The 23,539-nt window shown below is 44.8% G+C and overlaps 1 protein-coding gene across 1 annotated transcript in view; it reads right to left on the reverse strand.

The window, feature by feature from the left end:
- Positions 1-23,539, reverse strand: part of OCIAD1 (OCIA domain containing 1) — a 231,002-nt gene that overhangs the window by 88,097 nt on the left and 119,366 nt on the right. The window contains exon 3 of the mRNA XM_078678957.1: positions 983-1,036. Within this exon, the coding sequence (XP_078535083.1) occupies positions 983-1,036 (54 nt within the window). The remainder of the gene's footprint in view (positions 1-982; positions 1,037-23,539) is intronic.

Genomic DNA, 23,539 nt, shown 5'->3' on the forward strand with positions numbered 1-23,539 from the left:
GGAAGGAAAGGTTTCGGGGCTGTTGTGTCCATGCTTTAATACCCATGCTGTGGCACTCGCATCCTCTCGCTATCAGAATGAATAATTACTTACTCAACTTTTGACAATCAAGATCTAGTGGTTTACACAGCGCGCTTGATCCAATTTTCAAAGAAGCTCCATTATGCTGCTTTTACCCTCAGGACCATTGCACACTGCGCTGTTTAAACGCTTTACAAACGCCATTTACCATTAACATATACATTTTAAACAGATCCATGCAGAATATCTCTTCTTGTGTATAGTCAGTCAGTATAGCCCAATCCCGCTGTTTGTTTCAGTGAGTTTGTCACTGTTTGCCTGCATGATATTTTTACACCCTTTACCAGTCTTTAACATTCTATGCATTGGCCTGCTTCGTAATATTTAATATTCCAATGACTTAAATAAAACTTATGACAACTTTCTTATTTTTAATAGGAAACTTTTGTCACAATAATATAATAAATACATAAATACATTCACTATCAACTTTTCATTCTCAATTCAAATGATATCTATAAGATTTAAAGAATGAGGTAGTAAAATGGTCAACTCAACAATGATACGAAATAAAGCGGAGAACCAATTTACACCGTTTCTCCTCGTGGCAGCTTCCATTAGTCTGCTCCTTACCAAAGTCTCCATGTTTCCAAATATATCACAGTGAAATTTGACACAGCACTATAACTAGAATAATGCTGAAGTGCTACTAAGTGAGATGAAAAGTGCACAGAGATTTGCACAATGTATTTCCATGTGAAAGTAAGATCACATGTAGACTGAAAAAGGCATACAGCATCCTCCACACAATACACCTGTATGTGGAAGAGCAGTCGATAGGTTATTAGCAGTTCCATATAGGCCGCATATGTCTTTTGGAGGCAGAAGCCTGTAGGCAAGTGGCAATTTATGAAATGCAGAGGACAACAGTAAAAAATATCGCAATACTTGTGTAATTTACCTCTGGAAATGAGACCCTGGGTGAGCGCCATGCTTACTGCTGAAAAAGGAAGCGCTGTGGAAAAAAACAAAGTGAAAATCGTTTTACCACTCGATACAAAGTACAATTAGCTGCCACATTAGCTTGCAAACCTATTTGTTCTATGAGATGCTCACCTTACATTTCATTTGATATATCGTTGGCAACTTAAACAGGTTTTCAAAAGCACCAAACTTCAAGCAGTTTAGGAGAAGTTGATAATATGGCATGACTTACAAGGGGTCTGTTAATTCTGAATTTGCGGTTACATCAAACTTTGGAAAATCTAGTAGGACTCACACCTTTTGGATCCATTAGCTGTACTAATGCTGTGCAGCATTGACAAAATCATGTTTCCTTATGTTGCCCGGCACTGGACAAAAGGTGGAAAAAAGAAAACGCAAAAAAGGAAAAAAGGTGAAATATGCTGCTATGGCATTTTGTCAGCGCACGCATGCATCACTGCGCATGAGTGTGCCTACGAAATGACAGAGGTGACTTTTTTTTATTTACCAATCTAAGAAGCATTGGAAAATTTAAACAAGCATTTGCAATTCAATCGGTCTTGCCTTTGGGACCTTAAATGTATTTACCTATGCAGCAAATTATTGTGGGTACAGCAACATTTACTGTTCTAATGTGCACAAAGCAGGAAAGGGTGCAGTACCATAGGTGTCACTAGGTGTCCCTGGGACCTCTTTTGGCCACATAAGGTACCGCAGCCTGGTGGGTGGAGGTGGTAGCGGATGCAAGGAACATCCAAGAATATATTGGTATGTTTGTTTTTTCAAATGTATTCTTTTATTGGAATGCAACTAAGTCATTGCACCTGCTACCACGTTTTCCTGACCTACAGATCAAACCTCATATTACCTTGCTAAATAATTACATCTAGGTCCGTGATCTCGGGGTGGGGCGGGCAAGCAGTGTTGTGGGAGAGAGATAGGGGGAGATGGCATAGGGAGATTAAATGAGGGCACTGCAGAGTAAATGAAGCGTAAATTAAACACACGGAAAAAAGAGCAGTAGCCTTGGAAGGGTGGTGGGGACCTGCGAGCTGAGTTGTGGAGTTGTGGGAGGGGTGAGCGGGGGAGGAACAGGGATATTAGGGGACAGCAAGGGGCTTGTGAGCAGTATTGTGGAAGGGGTGAGTGGGAGGTACGTGGCGATTAAGGGATGGCAAGCGGACCAAAGCTTCATGCACAAGTAAACAGAACACTTAACGAGCATAGGTAGTCCAACCAAAAAAAGTGTTCTCTCAAAGTACAACTAACATGAAGAGTCAGAACTCATGTAACAAGGGTAGTCCTCATGGGAGGATCCAACTTGTATTGTCTGGTGGGCGAGACCTAAAAAGCTAGATTACACATGTATGCTTTATGATGCATACACGCATATGCCTCATGACGGTAGGGTGCCCAGCACGATGACTTGTGCACGTGCATGCATCATCACGCATGGGCGTGCATATACCATGCTACAGCTGCTTTTTTATTACCTTCCAAGGTGGCAATACCAATCTACGAGCAGTACATTAAAAAACATGTAAATGCACAAAAAATCGCATTTAAAATAAAGTAGCAGCCCATTGCAAGGGAGAGTTTGGGGAGCAATAATGAAGGAGCAACTGGGTATAACTGAATGCAAGGGGAAGCAAAGGATTGACTTAAAGAGAAGAAAAACACATTTCGGAAAAAGAAGTCAGGTAGGTGTGTCTCAACACCTGCCCGACTTTTTTTCCTAAATGTGTTTTTGGGGGTGGACAAGTTGGGGGTGGTGGATGGAGGGAGCAACACGGAGCACATGAAAGAAGTTTGAGGAGGGAAGCAGCACATGAGCGAGAGTTAGAAAACAGATGCACTCTCACAGAGTGCTATAAGAATAAGTTCCCTGAATATGAGCAGTGGAAGGATACCACTCATTCAGTTAAAAGGATGGTAAAGAAGAAAAGCTTACTTACCTATAGTGATGTTTAGACTGGTGGATACTCTAACTGCAAGAGCTGCAGTCGTGAAATATTCCCAGGTAACAAACTGGATTCGGAGACCTTGAAAGCGATAGCTCGTGCATGTTGCTAGGGGACACTGTCTAACTCTGTGACAGCTTCAAGCCGCCCCAGAAGTGACAGCAGAATCACATACGGGCACCATTCCTGCAGTTGGTTTCAATTTCTGTTGTGTTAGTGTTTGCCAGGCCCAAACGAGATCAAATCAGACAGGTTGCTGAAAATCAACTTGACACCATTTCAGATTGTGTAGATTTCCACTCCACAAAACGGAGAACAGATTAGGAATTTGTAGTTGGATACAATTTACCCAAGAAAGAGTGTTGTCAGGTTGTTTTTCTGGTGGATACTTCCAACCGCAGATTCCTCAACAGTGGAAGAGATACCCAAGTAGTATCTCGCAAAAGTTAGAGGGTCGAAGTAGATGAAAATGTTTTGCAGGGTCAAATGACCCCATCTGTAGACTTGACTGTCAAGGCAGTAGTGCTTGGTAAACCTGTGCACTGAGACCCATGTAGCCTGGCAGAGGTCTAAAGCAGGACCTCCGATTGCTAATGCCATTTTAGTGTCCTTAGCCCTGGTAGGACAAGCCTATAGGTCTCTGGTGGCTCCTCCTCCACTACAGCGTAGAATACAATTTTGCAAAGAACAATCCAGCTTGACCGAGCTATTTTCTGTGCTGCCTTTCCTTGTTTGTTTGGTACCGCAAACCCCATGAAAAGCTGATCATCAACACAATATTCCTTTGTGTGTTCAATATAGAAGCTTAGGGCTCTCTTGGGATCAAGACAATAAAGCCTCTCTTCAATTTTAATGGAAGTGGCAGACAGAAATATGCTAGTAGGATAAATGATTGCCCACCATTGAAGTGTTGAAACCACATTAGTCAAAAGGCAGCCTGCGTCCTCAGCACCAACTTGTCAGGAAAGTAAGTGATGCGCTGAATTTGTGCAGAGCGCTTGCTGTTCACAGACAAGAAGGGCAGAACTGATTGGAATAAGGAAGACTGTCTTAGCAGTCAAGTGCCACAAAAAGCAATTGTGACTGGGCTCGAACGCCATCCACATGAGAAATATGAAGATGAATTTAAGGTCTGATTGAGGTATAATGAACAGTTTAATGGAATCGTGTTAAGCCTTTCAGAAAATGCATCACAACAGGTGACTTAAAGATTGTAGCCTGGTCTGGCAAACATAAAGGGTTGACTTGTTACCTCTAAATCAGGGTTTTATAGGTAAGGCTGCACATCTTAAAGATGAGCCTTTTCCTAATAAGTAGTCAATGCAGAGAGTGTAGTATTGGAGCAGAGGGAGAACCAGATGGGATATTTCACACAAGTCTGGCTGCAGTATTCTCCACCACCTGCAGTTTGGACAGTAAAGTCTCAATGGCACCAACATGTAGAGCATCTGATGATGTAGTCCAAGAGCTCAAGCCGACAGACCCCACATCTGGGCCACAAACAACTCTCAAAATCCAGAGTTCATATATTTTGCCGCAGGATATTTGCCTGCCAAGATCACATCAAAACTGTTCAGTTTCCACTGTTCGATCTCCATGCATAGAGGTGTAGGTTCTGAATATTCAAGTGCAGGAACCAGCACTGTTGTTGAGACAGCAAGGTCCTCCCGAAAGGGTAGCCAGATTAAATGCTCAGGCTCCAGAGATCAGGATACCACACGCTCCTGGCCCAATCCAGGTCGATCAAGATGACTTGAGCTCAGCCTGTCACGATATTCTTCAAGACTCTAGATAGAAGAGATAGTGCTGTGAATGCGTATAGGAGACCTGTACTCCATAACAGATTTAATGTGCTTCCTAAAAACCTTCCTGGTTGAAAAGGCATCAACCAGTAGTAGTGTTCTTGGTAGTGACGAAAAGATCCAGACGGGCCCACCTCACTGATGATAGATGCCATGAATCATCCTGGAAAGAAGAATCGATTTGTGATGCACCAGCTGATGTCTGGCCAGTTCGTCCGCTCTGGCTTCCATCGACCTTGTGAGGTGAATAGCCACATGAAAAATCCCCTGCTGATCTAGCCACCTAGCAAATGGCCTCCTGGAATAAGGCCCAAGACCCCTGCCCTGCTTGCTGGAGTACCACATGGCGGAAGTGTTATCCGTATGAACCTTCCCAAGTCTTCTTTTGATGGTTGGTAGGAAGGTTTTAAGGGTTAGCCATATGACTTGAAGCTGCAATGGACTGATGTGAAGCTGGCACTCTGCTGGAGACCACATACCCAATTTCTACCTCTCCCAGGTGACCCCATGTAACCCAGACAGGATGCATTCACCACTATAGTGAATACATGGAGGGTATGGAAAATGGTCTCCCACATCAGGTGGGCGTCCGCTGGCCACCATTGAAGATCCGCGGGTCGTTTCTTCTGTGGTATGTGTGGGGTCGGACAGACTACCCCAGTGGTGCTGACTCTGGGCTGACTGAAACCAAAGGTCTGATATGTGTTATCTAGTACTCGGGATAAGGAGGATGCATGAGGCTAGGAGCCCAAGGAACTTCAGAACCATCCTCACCAAGACCCAGGGCTGAGTCCAAAATATAAAGGTCATACCCGGAATTTCCCTGACCCGCTGTGGCAGTGGAAAGGCCTTGAATGCCACTGTGCCAGGATAGCCAAGTATAAGGGTAATCCTCTGCATAGGTGTCAGGACTTTGATACACTGATAGAAAAGCCCAGGGATGACAGAAGGGCGACCGTCGTCCACAGGTGATCTGCAACTGACTGTGGCGAGCATTCCTTGAGCAACCAATGAACAAGGTATGGTAATAAATGCGTTCCCGAATAGCAAAGATTGTCTGCCATCACCTTCTTCGTGGACACCTGAGAGGCTGAGGTGAGATCAAAGAATAGAACAAGAAATTGGAACTGTTTTGTCCCCACTGTGAACCACATATAACCTATGTGGGACTGCAAAACGATCACATGAAAATATGTGTCCTGTAAGTCCTAGGACATCCCCTCGGCCAAGAGCAGAAAGATCCTGAGCCACAGTGACCATTTAGAATTTCTCAGTCCGTATAAAGATATACAAAGGCCAGAGGTCTAAGATGGGTCTCAGTTCTCCATCCTTCTTGGGTGTGAGGAAGCAGCAGCAACACCCTTGGTATATTTCTGACTGGTGGCCAAGAGGAGACTGACCTCCTGCATAAAGATGGTAGCATGGTCTGAACTGAGACAGGGGAAATTCATGTTGGAAATAAAGGTAGGGAGTAGACCCTTTGAATGATGTGCAGTACCCATCGATTCAACGTGATGGATTTCCAGCCAGGGAGGGAAAATAGCATTCTGTTTCTCACTTGTTAGTTGTCGTCCTAAAAATGAAAATCAGTGCAGCTTGGTGGCCACTGATGAAGGGGAGGGGGAATTAGAGGATGTTGGCCCCTGCTGAAGTGAATGACTTTGGCTACCATCAAGCTCCCTGAACCTGTGAAAGGTCTGAGCTGGTTGCTGAACAGGCTGGGAGGGCTGCCACTCTTTATTTTCCAGGCCTCATAAGTTGCCCTTTAAAACTTCTGCATTACTGTTAAAATTGATGAGCTGTGGAGTCGAATCCTAAGGAGCGGGCCAGAGCACAGCCATCTTTAAACCACTCTTAATGCTTGGTCAGACTTCTCCCTGAAAAGTCTAGAGCTGTTAAAGGCCATACCCATCAGGAATGCTTGGACATTCCCGAAAACCCAGTTGCACACATCTAAATGTGCCACATGACCATAAGCTGGTGCCCATGGCACGACCCACTTAGTCTGTAGTATTGAGGCCAGCATGCAATGCTTACTTTGCCGCAACCTGTCCATCTTGGATGTTCTGAGCAAAGGATTCTACGAGATATTCTGGGATGGCTGGCAAGATTCCACTAGAAGTATTCCTCAGTGCATGCATGTATCTGCACAGAAGACCATAAGGCAGGGCTAGCCTACGAGAACAGTTTCTTTCCAAATATGTCAATATAATTTAATTTCCTGTGCACAAGGGATAGCAGTTTGATTAACTTTACAAGTCAATGCTTGCACCACAAATCTTCTGAAGTCAAGTGCCAAGAGAGGAATAATGGGTCATAAGAAGCTGGTTTATGTAACCTAGTGACAGGTAGACTGATTGGAGGAGATAAGCCTGACTTGTTATTCAGCCAAGTGGTAATTTGAGTATCTATAATTGCCTCTTAGAAGAGCAATAGTGGTTCTGTAGAGGCCAGCCCCGGTTGGAGAATTTCAGTAAATAAATCTGATTTCGTTGTGGTGCATGCTGCTCAAGGTCCGACCCCCTTGCAAGTATGCCACTGAAATCTGGGATACCATCACCACTTCCATCCAAAGTGATGTTCAGCACCGAGATCTGGCTCATGCTGTCCTCAACCCTTGACACCGCGACCACAATGCCCCATAGCTACAAGATGAAACACAGGGACCTTGCCAACAGAGACGGAGGAGGCATCACCATCATCCTCAGGGAGAGCCTCCATTGCACCACCACCGAAGACATCTCGTCAATCGCTAAATACCTCAATTTCGGGATCAGGATCAATGCAAACAAAACTGTCAGAGGAACCCTCGCCTACAGACCCCTTGAACCCCACCCTGGCTTCTGCAACATCATCACCCCCTTGGTAATCGACTCCAGGAACGACATCTTCCTCAGCGACCTGAACTTCCACCTCAACGACCAATGACCCCCAACTCCGCCAACCTCCTGGAAAGCATGAGCAATATCGGACTCGCGCAACTGGTCATCAGCCCCACACACTGCGCAGGACAGATCCTGGACCCCATCTTTACAGCCAGCAACAGAATCAAATTCAGTCACACCCCCGAACTCACCTGGACAAACCACATTATAGTCCACCTCACCATCGGAGGCTCACCACGATACGCCGCCACTCCCCCCACCCTTTGCGCTGCAGCCGGAACTTAATTACCAAGCCCCAGTGGACTACCGCACTCAATGCCAACAGACCTCACACCTCAGCAACCTCGAGAAAGCCAACCAAAACTTCTCCGACAGGATCATCAACTGCGCCACCACAGTTGCACCCATGAAAATGACCAAGCACGTCAGCTGATTTACCCCCGAACTCCGAGCCTTCAAACGCGAGTACAAACGACTGAAGAGGAGAGGATAGCGCTCCAGCAAAAACCCTTCAGACCTCACCACCTTCATATGGGCCCTCAGCAAGTACCACCACCTCAAGAAAGCCAAAAAGAATGCCCTAACCACCCGTGATGAGACTAGCACCAACCACACGAAAGAGCTCTTTAGCATCGTTACAGAATTCTCATGCCCTTCTGCCACCGAGAACTCAATCCACCTCTCCCTAGTACTTTGAGACTCCATGGCAGACCACTTTCACAACAAGATAACAGACATCTACAGCAACTTCGACCAGCAGCCATCCGACCTCAACCACCTCCCGACACTCATTCAACTCTCACAGCCACCTCACCGAATGGACTTACCACAGCCATCACAACGGCGATCATGAACTCCATTCACTCTGGAGCACTGAGAGACCACTGCCCAAACCATATCCTCGACCTAGGACAGAAGGAAATCAGCAGCGTGCTCACCACCATCCTCAACTCTTCCATCACCATTGCCACGTTGCCCAACACCTGAAAGCAGACAGAGGTCCTCTGCAGACCCCAGCGACCTCAACTACTGTCCTATCTCGCTGCTCCCCTTCCCGGCCAACGTCCTGGAAAAAGCCATCAACTGCCAGCTCACTAATCACCTGGGAGGAAACAACCTATTCGGCGCCTCCCATCCGGGCTCTGCTCAAACCACAGCACTGAGACCGCCTTGATAATTGCACCAGACGACATCAGGGCCATCCTCGACAGAGGCGAGCCAACAACCCTGGTGGTCCTCGACCTCTCAGCGGCCTTCAACACCGTATCTCACCACATCCTCATTGCCAGACTCCACCACATCAGCATCAGAGGAATCGCCTCAAGCGGATCTCCTCCTTCCTCACATTACGCACACAAAGAATCCACCTTTCTCCATTCACCTCAGAACCCAAGAAAATCACCTGCGGAGTCCCCCAGGGACCATCCCTCAGCCCCACCGTCTTCAATGCCTACATGACCCCATTGGCTAACATCATCCGCACCCACGGAATCAACATCATCTCATACGTGAACGACAGCCAACTCATCCTCTCCTTCACGGGAGACACTGCCACCATCAAACGCAACTTCCAGAAAGCCATGACCAACGTTGCCGACACGAGGAAATCCAACTGCCTGAAACTGAACACAGGCAAGACCGAAGTTCTCCTCTTTGGAAAGAGCACATCCCCATGGGATGACACATGGAGGCCCTGGGGACACGGACCCTCCCCTACTCTCACCAACCATCCCCGTAACCTTGGCATCATCCTGGACACTGACCTCTATATTATGCGCCAGGTCAACGCAGTTACCCCCTCCTGCTTCCACACTCTCAGCATGCTTCGCAAGATTTTCAGGTAGTGGCTCCCCATCAGCAACAAGAAAACAGTAGCCCAAGCCCTAGTCACCAGCCGACTAGACTACAGAAATGGCCAACACCGGATCCACTACCGACCTCCTCAAACGACTACAGACCATCCAGAATACCACAGCGAGGCTCATCCTCAACCTCCACAAACAGTCCAGCATCACCCCCACCTAATAAACCTCACTGGCTACCCATTCCAAAGACATGCCGGTGCATGCTGCTGACTCTTGCCTACAAGTCCTCCACAATGCTGGACCCTCCTACATCAACCACCACCCAACCTTCCACCAACCAACCAGACAACTCTGAGTGGAGTTCACTCTTTCTCCTACCTCGCCGTCAAATCCTGGAACAACCTCCCACTCCAACTCAGAATCTACCCCTCACTCGACAATTTCAGGAAGGGACTCCAGACCTGGATCTTCGACTAAGGCTCACTGCACCCCAGCACCATGGATACCCTCCGGGGTGATAAGCTGCACTTAACAAATACTGATTGATCAAGGACCTCCGCTGCCATGTGCACGACACACTTTCATCAGTTGGTGGACCAGTGGGGATTCCAGCTAATGTTTCTGGAGAGGTTTCCAACCCACTATAGTAAACTGGCTGCTTCTTTATGATTGTCGGGCGCATTTTGGAGCTCTTGGACTGTGTCTGAGACAAAGCCAAGCAGAGCAGAGCCTCCAGCCTCTCTTAGTATCGGCCTTGTGAAAAAAGCTGTGAGCTGGGTTCCATTATGGTTGGTTGTGCCTTGGTTATTTCATAGCGCAAAACAGCCCCGGTGTGGGCCATATTCAGCTCCAGGTTGGAGACCAACATTGGGATCACACCCACCTGGACAGTCATCAGCGATACCTGCACAGAAGAAACAGGCATGGACCCTGGGGCGGGCCCAGAAGCCTGGATAGGCTTTGGCACAGGGCCGTGAGCAGATCTTATGGCATGAGCCAGCGCTCGAAAGGGACCTGCTGGCAGAAGTGCAACTGGAGGGCCCGCAGTACTATGGAGTCCAGAGGCGCTGAAGAGGGAGACAGTAGCATCTTGAAAATTTGCAGCATGGCCTCAATCTTCTGCTGGATCAATGACAGCCCAGGAAGTTAGGGGAGTACTGGCTCACTGACTCTAAGCCTTGGATTGGGCTTAGAGTCGGTGAGCACAGGAGGAGAAGGGCCCTTAGAATGCTGACTGTGCAGCTTCATGCCTAACTTTGAGTCACGCAAGAGGGTTGAATCCTGCTTGGTCTTCTTGCCCGTGTGGCGTGCCTAAAACTTTGATTTACTAAATGACATGGAACAGGACTAGGATTTGGCAGCAGAAAGTCTCACGTTCTGGGGAAGGTCAACCTCATGACTTGGAGTTGGACCTCTGCTTCAAACCTGACCTCTCCTTGTGCTCTGATCGCCTTCAGGGTGCATCAGGGCACACAAACAATGTTTTGGCTAGAGCCCAAGCACCAAGGGACATGTGGGGGTCGGTGATAAATATCTGCTTCCTACAGTTATGGCACAGCTTGAATTCTGAGACATGTGTCTTCTCTGGCACACCAACATGCAGTTTTGGAATTGTCTGGACTGAAAAGTTGGCAGTGAAGCTCTGGATCTGTTTCACAGGGCGCACAAAGAAATGAATTTATGTCAGCATGCAGGGGTGGGGCATAAATACGTCTTCACTGTCACTTTTAGGGCAGCGCGAGGCAGTCGCAGAGTCAGCTAGCACCAGCTAGCAGCAGACAGGAGCTACTGTTTTCAAGATCTCCGGATACAGTCTGAGGCCTGGAAATACTCTAAAAGGGAGGAATCTATGGTTAGAAGTACCCATCAGAAGATATGCTCTGGTGGGAGAAACAAACACAAGAAAAGCAAGGAAAGTAAACAAATAAAAAGCAAGCAAATAAAAGTGACAAGAAAGCCAACCGATGATAAGCATTTAGCTTATTCTAAGCCCACTGCAAGTTCTGGTATGGTTCAGAAGAGGTCTTTTGACAATAGACCGCCAGAAGCTGTCTGAAGGCGAGACCTAAAAATGTCGTCCTTTACCTGTCCCTTAACCCCTTCCGCGCTCATGATGAGCTCAGCTCGTCATGAGCTACGGCACTCGTACGCTGATGACGAGCTGAGCTCGTCATGTAACGCGGCTTTTACAAAAACGCAGCGCACAGCGGGAAAACCGCTAGCGCGCATGCGGTTAAAGCACCGGGTACAGAGCGGTTTGCTAGTAAGAACAAAAGGCTCCGCTTTGAGACTACTCCAAAGTGAATTTGAGAGCTTTAAAATAAAACAGTTAAATTAAATAAACCGTTTAGCAGATACCTGAAAGGTAGAAGCAAAATAGTGTAATCAGTCCATATTTTTAATTTCAGGAGGTCGATGATTACAGCAAACTTGAAATACACTGAGGAGAGTGGGGTGCAGCCCAGAGGGATGTTTTTATAAATGTTTTCATTTTAGAAAATGTACAGCTACCAGATGTTTTAACAGAAACTGTATAATGCAGTTATTAATGCTACAATGAAATGCATCTTTTTATGGGGAGGATATTTTTTATGTGTATTTTAGAAAAACACGCAGAACATACATTTTATGCTACAAAGCTCTACAGCCCAGAGGCGTTTGCAAACGCATATATAGAGTGATAAATGATGAGCATCATAGTTTCCCCTAAATAATATATGTGCAGTACAAAGAAAGAAGCTCTATCGGGAAACCAACGAACATGCTCAGGCTGCAAATGCAGTGAAATTAAAAATAATTACAACAGCTAAAATGTAAATGTAAATGTATTTGTATTTATATAGCGCACTTCTACCCAGAGGTCTTGTAGCGCTGTATTCATACCGCTGTGGAACCCATCCTGGCTTTCCTGTGAAATGTCCACTCCTGGGCACCCTCAAGGTGAAACCAGGCATCCAAGCGCTGCTGGGGCCGTTGTGGAGATTAAGCAAGCTATTGCCCAGAGTCACAGAGTGGGACCCATGATTTGACTAGGCACCGAGGCGAGAATTATAAGGTCCGGGGAAATTGAGTCCAAGAGCCGCCGAGGCGGGAATTGAACCCTTGTCCTGGGCCAGACCTCTGCATCAGGGTCTGCCGCTCTAACCATTGAGCCACGCTTCTCCACTAACTAATCAGCTAACAACATCAAACAATTAACAAATGTGTCCCAGCTCAAGGATCAGACATATACTCATACAAAACTATTGCATCCACTCTCAAGCAATCAAATTCATGTTCCACCCGGCCCAAACTGAAAATTGTAGGTTTTATCTTAATTGATATGTAAAATCCAATGCCCAGGAGTCTTCATCCATCCCCACCAATACCACACTGATCGATATATCCCACAATGCGAAGTAGTGATATTGTCATCCGCTAATTCATCCGAGGAGCTGCGGTTACAAACACCATTGATGTACAAATTATGAGTGATATTAACCATAATGTAACCCATCAAAGTTTTAAGGTGGTAAAGGTCTGGGATTTCCACTGTTGTGTTATTGTTAGGCGGGCAACTATTAAGAAGTACGTACGTTGTCTGCTGGATGTAGTTATTGGGCAGTTGGAATCCTTCCATACATCGCCTAGAATCAAAACTGTGGGGTGCAGGCCAATCTCCTACCCCGCTATTTTCTTTATTCGATTTATAATAGTCTTCCAAAATGTTCGGATTATCTCACAAAATGACCACATATATGCCACAGAACGTCCCCTCTTTTTGAGAGCACCAACATATAGTGGATGAATCAAACATGGCACCGCAACAGTTCTGCGTCAGGTACCATCTCAGTAGTATTTTGTAGTTATTTTCTTTTTGTAGTGTACAAAATCGATTTTGACTTGTTCTCAAACAGGAGACCAGATTGCTTCAGCTAGGGTCATCCCTAATTTCAATTCCCACTTAAACAGCATGCAGTGGTTTAAAATCTGCAACGGGAGCATACAGTGATTGATATAATCGGGTAATGCCCTTCTTATTCACACTTTCCTTCATAAGGGATTCTATGGGTGTAAAATCTGCCTTCATAGCCTGTTTCTGGTATAGCCTCAAGGTATTCCAGTGTATGAACTGCATCAAATAAAGAGTGAGAGTACCATCCAGCTCTCAATGGCGAATAATCTCAGATGAAAGCATCAGTTTACCCTTACAATAGAAATCAGCAACGGTAGAAGTGGTGCTCCAGGACCAAGTAAGGAACCCCTTATCAAGCAACCTCTGTGGGAAATCCAGGTTGTCAAAACATCAGGGAGGGATATGATGTTACTTTATTGCATCTAACACAAGATGAACAATAGATTAACACCATTTGAGCTGAACACAATAAGAGTATTTTGAGTTTTCCACTTGAATAGCAATATGCTTATTGGTTAATCAGAAAATACCCTTCAACATGGACCAAAAGTATCGAACTAAGGGGGCTAGTTAAATCAAGTGGGGCGAAGTTGGGCTGCTCCAATAAATCGATTGATAGGTGGGGAACCATCCCTCCCCCCACCCCCGCCCCCGCATGCTGGTTTCTGAGAAGAATTTTCCTGGACATTCAGAGAGTCATCCCTTTCCAAGTAAAAGTAAATATTTTAGTCTGTATAGTAAGCAAAACGTTTTTGGGTATCGACAATGACAAGGTTTAGACTACATAAAGCAATCTAGGTAAAAAGTTAGTCTCAATACATGCAATCCTAAAAAAACAATAAAATACCAACTTCCCCCATCGGTATAAGTCTTTGTAAAGACTATTCAGTAAATTGGGTATATTGGCTATTTATAGGTTTTCCCTTCGTGCTTTTACAGTAAATATTAAACAGCCCCATTGCTACTGATTTGAAGTAGCCGATTTTAAATCCAGAAACTCTAGAGATATCATTCTTTAATGAGAGCCTGAATGAAACTCACTGGATCAGTACGAAAGCAAAATATATCCTCTGTGAAGAAAACGAATTTGTAAATGCAGTGTTCTACTTTAAAGTCGGTGATAGAAGGGTTATGAAAGATTTTCTGCCCAAACGGTGCCCGTCCCAAAGTGAAATATTAGAAGAAAGTGGCTACCACTGTTGTGTGCCCCTTCTGGGTTGATTTTAACACAGTGGTGTGGATTAATTTTAAGCCGAGTCAAAGTGGACACAAAATTAGATTTACGAAATCCCTTGAGCTTCGTGCAATCGAGAACTTTAAACAGGTACCACCAAACTAGCCTTTCAGAAGCCTTCTCGGCATCGAGGGAGAGGGAAACCATGCCTATGTTTGTATCCTAGCTCTTTGACACAGATCAATGACACGTCAGATATTGTCACCTGTTTGCCTCCTGTGAATAAAGCCCAATGTGTAGGTTGGACAATAAGAGGGCAGATTGTCTCCAAACAATGACATAGATTTTTAGTAAAAAGTTTGGAGTCAGAATTTAATAAAACTGTTGGGCGATATGTCGAGCAGATTTCAGAGTTTTTGTTTAGATTTGACTATTAAAATGGTATCAGATTCCATCACAGTGTGAGCTATGACTTCTGGGCCAAGGAAAGAATGTAATCTTTGTGCCATCGAAAGCTCTAACTTGCCTCGAAATGTTTTACCAAACAAATTAACGTACCCGTCAAGGCTGGGAGCCTTGTTCTCCGGAAGTGCCCTAATCGCTTCGCTAACCTCAAGAAGTGTTATCTTATTCTCCAAGGGTTCTAAAAGGGACTGAGGGAAATGCTACCGCCTGAGATAATTATCATGCTCAGTTTTATTAGTCAGCGTTGCTGTGTAGAGTATGGCATAATAATCATAAAAAACCTGCAATATTTTATGAGGTTATGTGAGTTTCTCTCTGAATTTTAACCGTATGCTGTGAATTCTATTTCTATTTTGAATAAACTTAACTGTATATGCAAGCAGCCTGCCTGCATTGTTGCCTTTAATAAAGTAGGCTTGTTGGATATACAGCATTCGCCCTCCCGTCTCACCCATTAAAAGTTGTTCCAGTTCCTCCCTTAGCTTTCTATAAAGACCTACATGCTTTGTGACGCTTAGATTTCACGATCAGCCTTTGGGTCACATATTTTGGATTCCAAATCTAATTGTCTAGCCTAATTGCACGCGAAGAACCCTGCTGAGTCCAAGATTAGCTCCCTGCACACTTGGAAACCTCCCAGTGTGTAGCAAATGAAGTGGAGACATGGTCCTTTTCCTGAAAGTAGTATTCTAACGCTTCCCCAATAGCCTCCCTGACCATTCGATATCAAAAAAGGTATTTTTATAATGTTCCAGGATTTTTGTATGGGGTGTGGGAGGGGGACTATATAGCATCTCTCCGAGCTCATCACCACTGGTGCATGATCTGACAATATTTGTGAGTCAATTCGACTCTGGGAGAAGAATCAATGGTGAAATTGTTCCGTGAGAAACATGTCTAGTCTGGAGAAGGTTATATGGACATTTGAAAAAATGTATATTCTTTATCATTGGGATACTATGACCTCCAGATGTCAATTAAATTCACATCCCTCACACCCTTCTGAAACCCCTTCGGCGCTCCTTGTACAAGCAGTCGATCTGTTTGTTGGTCAAGAGCTATGTTGAAATCTCCTCTATTATCAATAGATCCTTGGTTAGCTAAACCACATGCTCAAAGAGCTATGTATAAAATTTAGATTTGTGAGCTGCAAAACAGTATAAATTGAACAGCGTAACAACCATTCCTTCCAGCTTCTGTTTGAGAATAAGCAAATGTCCCTCCTTATCTCTGTGGGTGGACATCTCCTGAAAATGTACATCTTTTATGAATAAAACGCCACAACCTTTGTCTTTGTCTGACCTGGAGAGCCATATTGCAAAGGGAAGAACGGACAGTATAGGCGAGTGGCATCCCAGGCAATAGGCGAGTTTCTTGGATAAAGGCCACCCCCACTTATTTACTAAGAAGCTGTTTCTGCAATTTATAGTGGAGTTAAGCACCTAGACCTTATGCGCTAAAATCTGTAAAGCAAGCATTGTGGGTAGTATATATTTGATTCATGGATGGATGGATTTGATAGGGTATGTGGGAGGTAAGAGACTGAATCATTAAAACGTATCTAGTGGTTGGTACACAATACAGAGGCCCAGAGCTGCGGAATACAAAGAAAACAGACAAACAATATAGAAAAAATAGAATGATCTGAAGTATGACTTCAGTCATCAAGGGGCAGCTACCAAAGTAATCTTCGAGCCAAGGCAATCTAAACTATTTAAGTTTTAATAAACCAACAGGAACTCCTTGTTAAGCTTGTGCAACATGTTACAATTCAATCGGGACAGGCTGACTAACGTCTAAATGCACAAGATATATGTAAATGCACATTTAGTCTGGGAACGGTCTTTCTGGACCCACTTGTCAATCTTTGTAGTTTCAGTGTGTAGTGGATCCGCCATTGCCCAAGAGTTCTCGGGCGACTGGGGTTGTGAGTTTGACGTCTCAGGTGCCCCACTGAACTACAGGATAGCCTCTGCCTCCTCGGGGTATATATCTCAATGTTTGTTATCAAATGAAAACAGGATCCGGAGAGGGAATCCCAAATGATAGGGTTTTTTTTTCTCTCACAGAAAATAAACACTTTAAGGGCCAGATGTATCAAGCTAAATTGCGATCGCAAACGCTGACATTTTCAGAATTTCAGCGTTTGCAATCGCAATTTAGCAGTGTGCAATGTAGGTAGGCAAAAACCTACTCGCAAACTAAGGAATTGCAAAACTTTCGATTCCTTATTTCACGCATGCATTTATAGAAAAGCAACTTGTGATTCCCTAAATGCTATGCTAGTAGGCATCGCAAATTGTGATACTGCCTTAAGGAATCGCAAAATACCACCGACTTCAAGTTGGTGGTAATTTGCAATTTCCTAGAAAAAAAACACTGGTTTGCTTTTTTCCAAGTGCCATGTGGCACACATTCATGCCCTTAGCACACATGCACATTTCAGGGGTGCAACATGGTGTCCTTTTGGAACGCTTGCACCCTTGAAATTGCTTGCGCAATTAGCGAGTACCTACTGGGTAGTCCCTAATTGCGCATGCAATTCCCATTCATTCCTATGGGCCTCTTGGCCCATAGAAATGAATGAGAAGCCATTCCTTATTTGAGACTCGCAATGTGCGACTCGCAAATAAGGAATGTGTAGGAATCGCTATTTTAAATGTGAATCCTACCTACACAACAGTTTGCGAGTCCTTAATAGCGATTGTCAAAAAATCGCTATTAACGACTCGCAAAACTGTACTTTGATACATGTGCCCCTAAATTATTTACAGTTGGCTAAAGCATAAGCAGCGATGTCCTTGAATATTAGTAAATTATTATCTCATTCATGGTGAATTTTCTATAACTTAAGTGAGGCCTGAAAAACGTCCTCTTTTTGTTGGTAATAATGAATTCTCATCAAGACACTGGGAGTGAACTTTTTCTTCCATTCTAAATGAGTATACTCTAAGTACGATCAAGAATGATTTCCAGATCATCAGAGCAGATAATAATTTGGGGAAAGATCTCAGGATGCAAGCAGAGATTTCCTAGTGTGGAACGGACTATTATATACCACTGATGCGCAGATTTTCCATCAGCTTCGATTTTCCGTCAGCTTCGATTTTCTCCATTGTCGATCTTCCTAGTCAGAGTTTGTTGTGATCGTTCTGAGGCCGTAACTCAGTTGAATAGCGGATCTTTTTCATGAACGAGCTCAATTGCTGAGCCCTCTAGTTGGTTTACACAGTCCCCCATTTTTTCAAATGATGATTAAGGTTGATTATAGATTTATAACTGTCTTGAGGCAAGGCAGTCATTTATTTGCAGAATTCCTGCATAAGGCTGTGAAAACTGCTTTTCCAGGCCAGGGCCATCAGTTCCGGTGTCACAGGTGTGTTACAGGCCTGGTCATGCAGCATGGGAGTCAGCTCATCTTATTTTTGAGTTCGTAATGTATCCTTAATGTTGGTGCTGTTAGCCACTTTGGTTTTGGAAGCTGCAATGATTAAAAAAAATCTATGGCCAAAAGCACAAGCAATGCTCGCTATGGGTTGTCAAATCCTGTACAAAGATCGAAACATGCACCTAGGAAGGAGAAATCGGACAGACATGGGGCACTGAGCTGGTTACAAGAATAGAGGCAGTCATCGTTACTGCTTTAGTCTCTGATGCCCAACTAAAATGTATAGTGTCATCTCAAGGTAGGAAAAACAGCCACACATTACAGCTAAAGAAGTGGTCCCCTAAATGATATTCTTGCCCCAGGATCAAGCAAATCCTCAGCCACAAGTTCTCCTAAAAACAAATAAAATGCAAAGTTCCAACAAGGCTGATGCATCGGAGCTGATGCAGTACAGACCGCACTGGTCGATTGTGGGTTAACATGATCCTGGGAGCCTCATAGTGCTCAATATGGGCGAGGGACCTCACAGAACACTTCAGGTGAGGCCTAAGCGGTGTTCGGGCTGAGTGGGGATAGCTGCTCCAGCCAAGTCCTAGTGCCACACCACCCAAACGCTCCAGCAGTTCCAATGCCCTGTGCAGCCCCAAGAGCAGGCTTTAACTTAAAGTGCAGCCACCCCTCCAGCACCCGTAGAACCCTGGGTCTGAGCCTTGCTATCTGGAGTCTCGAGCCCAGGAGCTCAATCCTGGAAGCAGCTGAGTAAGAGGCAGCTTCAACTTTCATCAAGGCACTCTGGTGGCCATTTGGCCTGGGATGATCAAGTGCCGGCCAAGAACAACTCGAGAGTTGACCAGCGTACTTACTGAATTAACTACAATACTTAGTATTCAGCATGATCTGCTGATCCATGACCTATGGTGAGAAAGACGCAGTACAATGAACAAGAAAGGAATGTTACAGAGACAGGATATGGGAAAGCATGGAACTCATTCGTAAGGAAAGTTGGAAGGGTGAGCCTGCCCTGAACCTAGCTCAAAGGCCTCACTCAAATGACGAGAAATCCTTACCTCCCTATGCCACTTTCTGAGTGGAAGACTGCGCTAGAACACTTCTCTGGCTTATTTCCTTTATCACAATCAGTTTATGACTTATCTTCCAGAACCATTACTACTCTGGTGTGTGTGCCTACGATGTCCCTACTTGCACGATTTTCCCTTGAACTTCACCATGTTTCTGAAGTCTATTCTAGAACACCCGATGCTACATTTACTCCATAATACATCCAACTCTAGTCTGCCCTTTGCTGCCAGTTGCATCAAATCTCACACCACCAGCTGATGTGCTCAGCCTGGTGGAGAGGAGGGTTAGCAAATAACACACCCATACATATCGCAATATGCAGAAATACTCTTCATTAGAGTTGAAGTGGCTAGTGGCACATCATATGCTCTGCCCTACAGAAGACATAATTTAAAAAAGCAAAGCGGAAAACAAAGAAACTAATAGGCAGATGTTCAAAGTGACCCGTCATCTAAGTAGTAGAATGGAGTGGACTATTTTAGAACCCACCTGCCTTGTCTCAAACAGCGAGTGCCCAGCAGCAGCCTATTTATGAACATCATCCAAAAACACACTGGAACCATTCAAACATTCCAATCCATAGAAAAATCTAAATTTGGCCTACAACAATGCAAGGTCCAAAACCATATGCAGGTATTTCTCCCCTGCTGGTGGCTGGATGAGGCCCATGCTACTGTTCTCGGGCACATAGACATGACCTTAGCTGCCCTCCCTACCTTTGGAACACAGAGGATGGACCTCCTTTTGCCTCAAGAAATTATTCTGATTCGGTCATGTCCCCCATCTGCGTTGCTGGGTTACTAGCAGGGCCACTGGAATTATGGCAGGGGAGGCCTAAATTACGCGGCAGGGTATGGTAAATTATGCAACAAGCAAAAGCAAATTATTCAGCATATTTTGGGATAGTATTACTTCATTATTTTAGCATTTTAAAACTTGTTAACACTGTCAGGGTATTAGTTTCAAACTTTACTAAGGGCCTTCCACTGCACAGCAAAACTTGTCACAGACTTTTTTTAATTAAGTTTTGAACCGTTTGAGCTAGAAACAATTTTTTTGTTAAAATCTGCAAATGACACAGCAGGTGATGGATTATGTGGCAAATGCAGCAAATCTATCAATATGCGAAAATCGCTGTATCCGTACAATCGCATAATTCCAGTGGCCCTGCCTAGAAGCTCCACAAATAGGGCAATGCTACCATAGAATCATCTCCGCACCACAATATGCGCGAGTTCTGCAATCTTCATGGTAATGATCACGTCCAATTTCTAAAGGTTGAGGAGTTATCAGGGCTGCGCCTAGGCCCGCGCCCAGCAAACACACCTTGAAACGCACATGCTCTTTCATGCAAATCACAAAACAATGAAGCCCTTCCACAAAGCGCAGCCAGGTATTCATGCAAATAAAATAAGCACACTGCAGGTGTCTGCTTGCAGGAAACATCCTTCAACTTTTGAATAGCCCTTTGTGCGCATGTAGCACGTGGTCCCTTGTTGTTATGGTAAACAACATATGTTTTGCTATAGTATTTTAATTTTTTGAGTTCTGACATGACTATCATTTAAAAAAAAAAAAAATCATTATGCATTCTTAGAGAAATTATCTTTAAAAGCGTCCTACCCTATAAAGTGGTTCGCCATTTATTGGAGTGTTATCGTTCCTTGGTAACATCTTCAGAGACTTTGGTTCACAATTGTGTGCCTGCAACACTAGTTGCCTGAAAATGTTTTGCTACATCACCGTGTGTCAGGCTTCTCCAACGGGTAGCTCCTGAGCTACTGGTAACTCTCCAGCTACTAGTAATTAGCTCTCCTGTGTGCAGCCCAGCCTACTAAATTAGAAGCTTTTACTTGTTTGAATTAATATATGTACAACAAAACTAAAAAGTGTGTATTTATGATGAAAATGTCAGTTTTTCAGAACTTCTAAGCTCATTTTTGATGGGAAAAAAGTGGTTGAATTTCCTAAATCTATTTAAAGCTGATATTTGAGTTATAAATCAAACAGTGTTGGGGATACTTATTAGTAATATTATTATAAAGGTGCCAGGGGCATTGCAGCTCTGTTATGCGTTACCCATGTAGAGGCATTCCACATCGACAAAGCATTTTTACATTATCGCTGGCAACAGTGCCTGATGCAGAGGTGACCTGTGCTGGCAATCTTGAATATATACTAATGTAATCTTGTCTGATGTGATCACTATTAAAACACTAATATCAGTAGCTCTCGTTGATTTACATTGAACATAAGTAGCACTTACTACAGAAAAGGTTGGAGATCCCTGCCCTGTGTCATGTCATACACTATGGAATCAAACACATTTCTATCTTTAAGCAACCTACTGTAGCAGTCTCTCAGATACCCGGACCAGGTGATGAACAATGCTGCTAATCATGCAGGACATTTCGAACCCCCCTACTTGCATGCGTGTCAACATCTTGATTTCTTGGAGTCAAGAATTCAGAACTTTATAACAACCATTGATCCAAGCAGCACAAGAAATGCAGTACCACTTGAAGGCTAATTTCAGTTTGGGACCCCAATGATGCTTGCCCAATAAGAATCATGAATCAAAATCCAAAGATCATAGCAATGTACTCTAAATACTTATCAATGTGAGAACTGGCTATGTTCCTACAGCCCTCAAGAAAGCAGTGCTTACACCACCCATTACTGTGTCGCAATGATAACCGCATTTCCCAATATTTGACACAGCCAAGTTTATGCCACTTGGCAGCTGCAAGAATGTTCTCTTAGACACAATCCAGATAGTTTTCTGGGCATGGACTTAGAACTATATCAAAGCTGTTAGCAATGACAGATGAGCTTAGTCAGGTAACAGACAGCAACAATGTCCTTAACACCACCCATTTACATCATGTTGCCACACTTGATAAAGTGTCAGAAAGGGAGCTAGCCCAAAAGCTGCGGCACGCTGAGGAGGAGTGGTACATCCTCCTAGGAGCTAAGCTTCATATACTTTTCCTAAACACGGATGATCTTCTGGTCTACATACGGGACAGCAGGCAAGGGCTTAGAAGCATTGAGCTGGTGCTCTACCAAGTTAGAGGCACCTTGGGTCTGGGGGTAAACAGGGCCAGGAACAGCCTGTTCCCAATGAGCCCGACATGCCCGTCGCATCTCCTCATGGTGGGTCCCCACCAGGTGAGATGGGAGCATCCACATTCCGTTATCTCGGTGTTCGCATTTACCATGACATACGAGATTTAATAGGCAGCAGTCTTACCAGGGCGATTGACTCCCTGAGGCCGCAGATGGCTTTTTGGAATACGTTGGCTCTTACGGTGCCGTGGCAAGTCTCGCTTTTCAAGATGGTGATGCTCTACCGACTCCTTTACTGCTTCCAAAATGTACCGTACCAAGCTCTATCTTCCACGCCTTAAACGGTAGGTTGGGGTCCTTTATTTGGAACAAGAGGCGTAGACGAGTTACAATGCAGAAGCTTCAGCTGACCGTTGCCATGGGGGGCTTGGGAGCCCCCAAATTTGAACACTACTACCGCGTGGCACAGTTACAGTGGCCATCGCGCTGGTTGGAAGGTCGACATCTAGCTGAAATGGGCTCACCCACACTAGGCAGAGCCACTTACGTGATACATGAGTTGTTGTTACCGTCCGGTAAACTCCCCCCACACCCTAATTAGCTACTGGCCATAGCATATGCTAGCTACACCAGAAGCCTCCATTCAACTCCGACCCTGACACCATACACGTCGCAGATCTGCGTAGGGTTCATACAAACTTTCAGGGACCTTATTTGAATGGAGGGGGTGGAGCTCTGGGAAACAGATGGGTTGGATACACTGTGCCCCCTATTCCAAGACGGTACCCTTGTGCCCTTTGAACACTTTTTCAAACACCACTGTATCCCTCCAGATTATTTGCTGGCACATCTAACACTGCTGGCTGCATTACAGTGGCACTGGCACATCACAGACATGGAATCTGACACTCACCCACTGCTTCATGCGATCCATGAGACGGGCAACGGTCTGCACCTTATCACATGGTTCACACATGCAATGGCATCCACCCCACAGGTCTTGATGCAGC

The sequence above is a fragment of the Lissotriton helveticus genome, chromosome 2_2 (assembly GCF_964261635.1).
Source record: "Lissotriton helveticus chromosome 2_2, aLisHel1.1, whole genome shotgun sequence".
In the NCBI taxonomy this organism is placed as follows: domain Eukaryota; kingdom Metazoa; phylum Chordata; class Amphibia; order Caudata; family Salamandridae; genus Lissotriton; species Lissotriton helveticus.